This window comes from Myotis brandtii, unplaced genomic scaffold (genome assembly GCF_000412655.1).
Source record: "Myotis brandtii unplaced genomic scaffold, ASM41265v1 scaffold29, whole genome shotgun sequence".
Taxonomy (NCBI): Eukaryota; Metazoa; Chordata; class Mammalia; order Chiroptera; family Vespertilionidae; genus Myotis; species Myotis brandtii.
Window position 1 is genome coordinate 1,149,681 of NW_005361075.1, and position 9,512 is coordinate 1,159,192.

The 9,512-nt window shown below is 49.2% G+C and overlaps 1 protein-coding gene across 3 annotated transcripts; it reads right to left on the reverse strand.

Moving 5' to 3' along the window:
• Positions 1 to 281: 281 nt before the first annotated feature.
• Positions 282 to 7,781, reverse strand: AMHR2 (anti-Mullerian hormone receptor, type II). 3 transcript variants are annotated; one of them, XM_005869273.2, is made up of 11 exons: positions 7,719 to 7,781; positions 7,238 to 7,420; positions 6,773 to 6,964; positions 6,434 to 6,508; positions 6,129 to 6,247; positions 5,805 to 6,035; positions 2,446 to 2,560; positions 2,129 to 2,301; positions 1,778 to 1,925; positions 1,477 to 1,613; positions 282 to 642 (listed from the first exon to the last, which is right to left on the reverse strand). In XM_005869273.2, the coding sequence occupies exons 1-11, from the start codon at positions 7,768 to 7,770 to the stop codon at positions 433 to 435; spliced, it is 1,635 nt and encodes a 544-aa protein (XP_005869335.2). In that variant the 5' UTR covers positions 7,771 to 7,781; the 3' UTR covers positions 282 to 432. The 3 variants fall into 3 exon arrangements, with proteins under 3 accessions (XP_005869335.2, XP_014397511.1, XP_014397510.1); XM_014542024.1 differs by having other exon boundaries at positions 380 to 642; positions 1,477 to 1,609; XM_014542025.1 differs by lacking the exons at positions 1,477 to 1,613; positions 1,778 to 1,925 and having other exon boundaries at positions 7,719 to 7,767.
• Between the last annotated feature and the right edge of the window lie 1,731 nt (positions 7,782 to 9,512).

Here is a 9,512-nt window from a genome sequence, read left to right on the forward strand (position 1 = left end):
TGAGTTGTGGATCTCTGAGCACCTTCAGAGCAGCAAGTTCATGGTTTCATCCCTCTTTCCCCAGTGCCCTTCATGGTATCCCCCCAAATAAAGGCTTGTTGAGGAGAAGGAAAAGAAGAGCGCCAGGAGGAGCCCAGGATCATAAGAAGGGAGGATGCCCTAAGCGTGTGGAGTCAGGAAAGCTGACTTTATCTCTTTCCTGTGCACACCTACCCTCCGTCACTGGTCAGAATTATAGTGGACTGGATACCCACAGAAGGGTCCAAGCATTTGGCAAGCGGGAAAGCCAGTAGTGAGGCAGAGCAAACAGGCATATGATCACCGTGTCTAGTTTGCGCATACATCGATTACACATAAACTGCATAGTTACACATGAGAATCCTGAAACAAGGGCCTTGCTGAATGCTGAAGTGACAGATTCTCAGCCGAGGCCTACAAGGGAGAAGGGTGGTGGGGAGGAGTCGAGAGACAGTCTTCTGCGCGGAGAGGCGGGCAGCTATGTGAACAGCCCTCTGGGAAGAGGTGGGCCTCCTGAGGATGGGCCAGGGCAGCCAGGCGCTGCTGTACACACTCAGCTGTCAGCCGTGCTTCCGGGTCTGCATCCCAACAGTCCTCTAGGATCTCTCTAAGAACACCAGGGTCCTGGGAATAATGACCAAGAGGCAGGCTTGACCCCAGGACCCTGAGTAGGTCATTAAAAGATGTCCACCACCCTCCCCTGCCCCTCCCTGAAATCCAGCCCTCTGCATCTTGTTGCCTGAGACAGGTTCTCTGGGTGCCTTCCAAAGGGCCCACCTTTTCCTCTGAGGAGCTAATTCTGGTTATGGCTTAACATGTTGATGAGAAACTGCTCTCCTTCCTTTCAGGCAAACAGGGTCTTCTGCAAACAGTCTCCGGACCTCTGTTATCTAACACAGCAAATACTTGTGCAGTGGAAATTTTAGGCCAGGTATTTCAGACCAGGTAGCAGGGAAGGGGTTTCCTGTTAAAACTATTTGTGCAGACCACTAACATTTCATTCTTAGGCTACTGCTTTAACCTTTTATACCCAGAACTGGCTTTATTGGGTCATGTTAGAAACACAGATGTGTAGGACAGAACGAGGAATGATTGGATTGAAGGCTGGATGCCAGTGTACCAGGAGAGAAGCCATTTTGGGGACAGTGCTCAGGGCAGGAGCAAAACCAAGGACTTCCTGAAGCAGGGGGCTGCAGAACAAGGCTGACGGGTGGGGAGAAGAAAGACAGACTGAGCAAGGGGGAGGTGTGAGCCTCAGGAGTGGGCTGTGTGAGACCTATGGTGGAAGAGGATGAACTGAAATACAGAGAAAGTTTGCCCGGCTTCAGCTGAACATGGTGCAGGGGTGGTGGAGAAGAAGGGATGGAAGGAGTAGAGGGACTGGTCCTGGCAGACAAGCCCTTGAAGCCTGTGCCCAGACTCTCCAGGTCCCCAGCCCACCAGCCAGTGGCTTCTTACTGTGGCAAAGCAGCACCAAGTGGGTGGGATGTAAGGGCGCCTTCTCTCCGCCACTGCCAAGGTCCATAGCTCACAGGTGGTGGGGGTGCTGCCCAGTTCTGCCTCATAGGCCAGTTGGAAGGGTGGTGGTCTGCTGTCTGGGGGAAAGCACAAAGGATTACGTGTCAGCTAGCGCTGGGGGTGCCTTCCTTGTGGAAAGACCAAGGGGGAGAAGGGCAGAGCTTCCTGGGTCAGAAGGTAGGTGGATCTGGAATGGATGGGTCCACTGGGGACGAGAGGGGACTGTTGCACCCATCCTTACCAGGCCACAGATCCAGGCAGCGGCTCAGGATCTCCCACAGGAGCAGAGCCAGAGAATAAACATCGGCACGCCGGAGGGCCATGCCCCAGTCCTGTAGGTCCAGAGTCTTGTCCAGGAGCTCCGGGGCCATGTACCTCTGGGTACCAGCCTGGAGAGAAAGGCGTGAAGGACCAAGAATCATCTCCTTGATAGCCTTCACCACAACAGTGGTCCATGCAACATCCCCCAACTACACACTCAGCAATGTCCCAAACGCTGCAGGCGCTGCTGCACTGTTGCTATGGCAATGGGCACATCTTCCGCAGCAGCAGCACCATTATCATAGGCCTCATCCTTATCCAGGGTACTTACCTCCATGATGGCAGCTGGGCCTTGGGGTCGAGTAGGGACCCAGGTGGGGGGCGGAGTGAGGCCAGGTAGCACCAAGGCGAGGCCCAGGTCTCCAATGGCACATGACCCATCCTCCCTAATGAGCACATTCTGGCTGCTCAGATCTCGGTGGGCAATACCTGGTTTATACTGGCCTGTGGGAGAAGCCAAGGTTGAAGGGGCATGGATCTTCTTCCTTTCCCTTTGGACCCAATCCTTCCCCTCCAAGCTAAGGGAAAATCAGAAACATAGTAGTGTGGCTCCTGATTCCCATGGCTTCTTGCTCACAGCTCACCCACCATCCTGCCAGCGCTCCTCATGGAGAAATGCCAAGCCCTGTGCCAGGGACAGTGCCATCCGCAAGGAACGTCCCCAGTCACTGGTGTGCTGGGTCAAGTAGTGGCACAGGGAACCCTGGGAGAAGTACAGAGAAGAAGGGGACACACAAAGCTGGAGGTGGCTAATCCACCCCAGAAGAGAGGTCAATTGACAGACATCCCCCTGCATCTCTCAGCAGACCAGCACACTGACACATTTAGGGCAAGATAACAGGCAATAGAGGAGTGAGAATGCGCATAGTCAGATTGACAGGAAAAATAGGAACTCCGGTCCAAGGGTTCTGAGCACTAACTGTGGGCCAGGCCTCCTGCAATCCTCACAACAACTCTAGGAGGAAGGTACTCCTGCCACTCCTGTTTTACAGATGAGGAGCTTGACAGAGAGCTGACTAAGCTTGCTGGAAGTCACTTGGTGAAAGAGAAGTGGAGCTTGAACCCAAGCAGTCTGACTCTAGTGCAGGGGTGGGCAAACTTTTTGACTCGAGGGCCACAATGGGTTCTTAAACTGGACCGGAGGGCCGGAACAAAAGCATGGATGGAGTGTTTGTGTGAACTAATATAAATTCAAAGTAAACATCATTACATAAAAGGGTACGGTCTTTTTTTTTTTTTAGTTTTATTCATTTCAAACGGGCTGGATACGGCCCGCGGGCCATAGTTTGCCCACGGCTGCTCTAGTGTCACTCACAATTAACCGCCTTAGACTGCCTCAGAGGACTTTGGACAAAGGCAGAAAAAGGAGAGACAGGATGAGCTAGGCCCAGGCACCCCTCATGAACCACCTGGCTTGAGGTGTCAAGCCTGTGTGGTAGAACTGGCCAGTGAGTAGATCTGATGGGTAGGAGAGTGGCAGTTGGGAAGCAAGGGAAAATTGTTGGGAAGGAGCAAGAGTCCTGCATTTGAGCCTGGCCAGTGTTGCTCAGTGGTTGAGCATCTACCCATGCACTAAGAGGTCACCGGTTTGATCCCCGCTGGGTGGCAGGCAGGAGGCAGCTGGTGGATGCTTCTCTCTCATCAATGTTTCTATCTCTCTCTCTAAAATCAATAAACACTTATTTTTAAAAAAGAGTTCTGCATTCGACCAACATTGAGCACTCTCAGTGTGCCAGGAAAGTTAAACAAATGAACAAAACCAAAAAGGCAGTGATTTTTGAGCTGAGCAGTGAGGCACATGGTCAAAAAGGGGACTTTCCAGAATTCAAGATTTCAGAGGTGGAGGAGCTATGGGTGCTGATAAACTCCCAAGTCCTTAGTTAGGCCCACAAGGCCAAGTATGGTCTGGTCCTTGCTTACCTCTTCCTCTTCATCCTTATTGCTCATGGTCCGCCCCTTGAGTCACGTCTCTTGTAAGTAGCATGGCCCTGTCTTTCAACACCTAATACAGTTGACATTTTAAACTTATTTTTGTGTTTATTTGACCCACTTCTGTCTCCCCTACTACTCCATAAAATCTGTAAAGGCAGGGAGGGACTCGGAGTGTTTGTCCTAGCACTCAGGACAGTGCCTGACACACAATTCATAAATATTTATTGAATGAATATATGAATAAATTTGAAGGGCTATGCCTCAAGGTATTTCTTTTAAAAAATATATGTTTTTTAATTGATTTCAGAGAGAAGAAAGGGAAGGGAGAGAGGGAGAGAAACATCAATGATGAAAGAGAATCACTGATAGGCTGCCTCCTGCACTACCCCTACTGGGGATCGAGCCCACAACCTGCACATCTGCACATATGCCCTGACCAGGAATTGAACTGTGACCTCCTGGTTCATGGGCTGATGTTCAACCACTGAGCAATACAGGCCGGGCGTGTGTGTGTGTGTGTGTGTGTGTGTGTGTGTGTGTTGTTTGTTCATTTGTTTGTTTTGGTTTTTTAATTGATTTCAGAGAGGAAGGGAGAGGGAAAGATAGAAACATCAATGATGAGAGAGAATCACCTCTTGCACACCCCCTACTGGGGATCAAGCCTGTAACCCGGGCATGTGCCCTTGACTGGAATCGAACCAGGGACCCTTCAGTCCTCAGGCCAACGCTCTATCCACTGAGCCAAACCAGCTAGGGCTTTTGTGTGTTTTTTTAATTACTCACCCAAGGATATTCCTTCCATTGATTTTCAGAGAGAGTGGAAGAGAGGGAGGGACGGAGGGAGGGAGAGAGAGAGAGAGAGAGAGAGAACTATCGATGTGAAAGAGACACATTGTTTGCTTTCCACATGTGCCCCAATGGGGCAGGAATACAACCTGCAACCCAGATATGTGCTCTTGACTGGGAATCAAACCCAAGACCTTTCAGTTTGCAGATTGACATTCTAACCACTGAGAAACACTGGCCAGGGCTCAAGGTATTTTAAAAATATTTATTTTTATTGATTTCAGAGAGGAAGGGAGAGGGAGAGAGATAGAAACATCAATGATGAGAGAGAAACCTTGATTGACTGCCTCCTGCACACCTCATACTTGGGATTGAGACCATAACCCGGGTATATGCCCTTGACTGGAATTGAACATGGTCTTCTATCCACTGAGCCAAACCAGTAGGGCTCAAGATATTTATTTATTTATTTATTCTTTATTTTTGGTTAATTCTCACCCAAGGATATTTTCCAATGATTTTTTTAGAGAGTGGAAGGGAGGGGGAGAGACACAGAGAGAGAAACATTGATGTGAGAGATACACGTTGATTAGTTGCTTCCCGCAAGTGCCCCAACCCTGGGCCAGGATTGAGCCTACAACCAAAGTACGTGCCCTTGATCAGAATTGAACCTGAGACCCTTCTGTCCATGAGCTGATGCTCTAAATCAGGGGTCCTCAAACTACGGCCTGCGGGCCACATGCAAATACAAATATTGTATTTGTTCCCGTTTTGTTTTTTTACTTCAAAATAAGATATGTGCAGTGTGCATAGGAATTTGTTCATAGTTTTTTTTTTTAACTATAGTCCGGCCCTCCAACGGTCTGAGGGACAGTGAACTGGCCCCCTGTTTAAAAAGTTTGAGGACCCCTGCTCTATCCACTGAGCCAAACCAGCTAGAGCTCAAGGTCTTTCTTTAACAATGATTTTCTTTAAGGTACAGAATATAAATTATTTTGATTTTTCCCTTTCCTTAGCTATTTTATGGGTTAAAAGTATTAGCAGGTATTTCATGTGTGATAGAAAGAAAAAATATGAAAAATAATTTTTAATGTTTTAGAGAACAGGAAATCTAAAGCAGAAGAATAAGCATGGACAGGGCCCAGCTGACATCCAGCTCCCCCCACCCCCCATCTCCATCCCCATTCACACACAGGCAAACACGCACATGTACATTTCTTGGTCCTCACCTTGGGGTGCAGTTCCAATACCAGCAGGGGCCCACAGTGCAGGGGCCCAGGTCCCCCCCTGCTGGCAGTGATAAAGCGGACAATGTGGTCGTGCTGCAGGCCTGGCAGCTCATACAATGCTCTCTCAGCTCGGAACTGGGCCATAGCCCTCAGGGGGAAGGTCTTGATGGCTACCAGCTCGCCTTGCAGCTGCCCAGCCCACACCACTGCGTGACCTCCTTCCCGGATTACCTGGTGGGATACGGTGTTGGGTGTGGACTAGGCTGCCTCCCCAGCACACCCTCTGGGAGCACTGAGAGGACACCTTCCTCCCGCCCTGGGCACCTGGGAGAAGCACAGCTCAGGCAGCTCAGGCAGCTCCGCTCTCCAGTCCCTGCCTGCGTCTGGCTCTGGCTCTGGCGCTGGCCCACCTCTCACTCTGCAGGCCTTTCTCTGTAGCAGGGCTAGGGTAGAAAGAGCCTTAGAGTCAGAGTGCACGGGAATGGAGACTGGGAAGGGGGCTTTGTGGGAGGTAATGGGAGTCAGGTTGTAGAGATCTCAGAACCAGAGGGTCAAGGAAGCCTGGAGAGGGGTCAGAGCTTTGGGGCAGTGTCTTGGGGTCACAAGTGAGGGATGGGGCAGATTAATACCCAAGATGATGCTGCCCAGCAGCAGCAGGAGGAGAAACAGCCCCAGCAGCACCAGCGCCATCCAGATGGACTCGCCTAGGCATTAAGGCAAGAATGCAGGCTGGATGATCCCTGCCCCAAATCTACTCTCTGCTCCTCTCCCCTCCTCAGAAATCTTGCTTCTCCACCCACCCTCACCCTGGTCACAAGCCCTGTTATCTCACAGTCACCAGGGCAACCAACTTTTCAAGGCCAGAAGGAGTGAAGCTTGGGACGGGGGTAGGGTGAGAACTGGCCCTGGTTCTACCTCTCCTAATCTGGGCCCCAGCCTCCACCCAGGTTCAGCACCCCAGGGGTTACCTGCGATGGCCTGGGGACCCTGGGAACCAGGAGTCCCAGGGCTCCCCAGAGGAGGCAGGTGGCTGTAATTGGCATTACAGAAGTCAGTGCCACAGGAGCAGGTGAAGAGAGTGGAGCTGGGACTGGGCTGAGCTCGGGGGCTTGGGTCACATCGTGGGGACTCACAGCCTGGCTCATCACTGTCTCGGCATCCTGACAGGGTAGGATTAGGAAAAGAGGAGAGAAAGGGATTAAGAAAGAGAAGAAGAAAAAGAAAGAGAGATGGAGAGCGAGAGAAAGAGCATAATGAAGTCTGGGGAGAGAGAGGGTAAACACCTTCTCAGAGGCATCCCTTCCATCTGATATGGGCTTTTCTTTTCCCTCCACACATTCCATTTTTCCTCCTCTCCCTCAGTTGCCACCCCCACCCCAGGATGTTCCTGTCTCCCGCCCTACCTATCACCTGCCATATATTTTGCCATTCACCTTGCATCTCCACCTGTGCCTGGTCTTGGGTCAGGTTCCAGATCCCAAAGCAGCAGTGGCTGTAGAGGCAGCGGATAACCCTGGGGGGCCCTGGTCCTGCATCTAGCAGCTTCCCCAGTGTCTTTGTGCTTCCCCGCACTCCAGGGGCCTCAAAGAACACACAGGTCCGCCTGCTTGGGGGTGCTGTGGCCCAGGGTGGGGAGGGGAGGTTTAAGAGAGTGAATGCAGGGGCAAAAACAGCAGCCAAAAGGAGAGACAAAACATGTTTCCTATCCCAGGGCCAGCATGGTAAAGCCATAGGAGGAAACAGTGTCAGCAGAGGCCTGGAACCTGACCCCCACCATGGGGCCACGTGGCTCTACCCGTCACCCTCACTCACCCAGCCCACTCACCACTCTTCCAAAGGGGTGGCTGCTGCTTCAAATGCTCTTTTCCTCAGTGGGTGAATGGAAGGACCCTGCCCCTCCCCATAGACACTTACCTTGCACAGCTTTGGGAAGCAGTGCCCAAAGCCCCAGAGTACCCAGCATCATTTTGAAGGAGGCGGCAGACCTGCCCCTGGCCAGAGCTTCCTTCAGATACAGGGCCCTAGGGCTTCTGATCCCTCAGTCCCCTACTCCGCCCTCCTCCCTCTTTCCAGTCTCTGTGGGGGAGATGGCTGCTGTGGGGGAGAGGATGGGTGTGGGGAAAAGCAAGGGGAGGGAGGAGCAGAGAACCAATCTCATATCCTCCTCTATTCAGCCACCTCCTCTTTTCTCTGCAAGTGGGAGGAGGGGGCCTTGGAGGCCCAGCTGAGAACCCAGTGATGCTTAACTTCAAACCTCTGCCCTTTGCTGACCCTGGGGAAAAATTACGGGATCCTGTTAGCTAAGAAACCAAAGTGAGGTCAAGTGCACAAAGCCATTCAGCTATGCCCAAGATCCCTTCTAACCCTTATCTAACCCTTTTTAGGTCTAAGATCCATAACTCCCTGGGCAGAGAGAGACTTCACAGCCCATACTAGAGTTTACCTCATTTTCCAAATTCAAGAATCAGAAATCAGTTATATAAAATTTCTTGGATTTAAAAAAAAATCACATTGAAAATGGTATCATGGTAAACTTTATGTTGCCAGAATTTTAAAAATCACTTTGAGTCACACACTGAACCAATCACTATTAATAAGAATGTAACAAACTTCTATTGAGCACCTATGTGCTAGGACACAGGTAGGGTTATGCATTTATAATCACCTCATCTAATTCTCCCATTAAACTATTTGTTATTATTTTTTTAAATTATTATTATCTTCACTTTATAGGCAAGAAAGCTGAATTCAGGTAACTTGCCCAAGATGATTTGAACCTAGGTAAGTCTGACTCCAAAGCCCAGGCCCAAAAGAAGAAGAAGAAAAAAAGAGCCCAGGTCCTATTCTTTGCATTATGCCTGAAAACAAGTACAAAACACAGCAATAAAAATATTTCCATTTAGTACAGCACTTGAATATTTGAATTTGGATGGTTGAGAAAAAAATACACCATTACCTGCCAGCAGGCCACTAACTAGAAAGGGAAGGTACAGTTCAAACTATAACCACCAGAGGTCAGCAGATATAGGAGAAACTTGGGTGCAGGGAGGGGCCAGCAACAGCCTCTTCTGATGATTAATGCCCATGGTACACTTCTATATCAATTTTTTAAAAAATATTTATTGATTGATTTGAGAGAGGGAGAGAAACATCAATTTGTTGTTCCACTTATTTATGCATTCATTGGTTGATATTTTAAAAATGTTTTTATTTTCTAGTATATATATACATATCTTTAAATGATATATTTATACATACATACATACATAGGGTTATTACACAAATACACACATATATGCATAATATAAATATAAACACAAAATTGTCTTTCTTTTTTTTGGAGTTGTCATTTTATTTGATGGCATCTAGAAACATCCTTATCGTGCACAAACATAGACTTAAAATTTTGTTTTTTGTCAATTATGTTTGCAATTTATGTTTTTTGTGCTTATGTTCATGTTTTAAGTAGGCAATTTATTTTCTACTCTTTATTGATTAAAGCATTACATATGTCTCCCTTTTCCCCCATTGAACTCTCCCCAGCCACTCCTAAACCCCAGCAAATGCCCTCACCCCACTAGTGTCTGTGTCCATTGGCTATGCTTACATGCATGCATACACGTCCTTTGGTTGATCTCTTACCTCCCACCCCCACCCCTGCCTTTCCTCTGAAATATGATCGTCTGTTGGAAGTATTTCTGTCTCTGG

Excerpts from the sequence above, each read along its gene's own strand:
- AMHR2 (XM_005869273.2), bottom strand. The coding sequence starts at position 7,770 with ATGATGCTGGGTACTCTGGGGCTTTGGGCACTGCTTCCCAAAGCTGTG. Across the intron at positions 7,421-7,718 it reads GCTTCCCAAAGCTGTGCAAG|CACCCCCAAGCAGGCGGACC; the intron begins GTAAGTGTCTAT and ends CCTGGGCCACAG. Across the intron at positions 6,036-6,128 it reads CTGAGCTGTGCTTCTCCCAG|GTAATCCGGGAAGGAGGTCA; the intron begins GTGCCCAGGGCG and ends GTATCCCACCAG.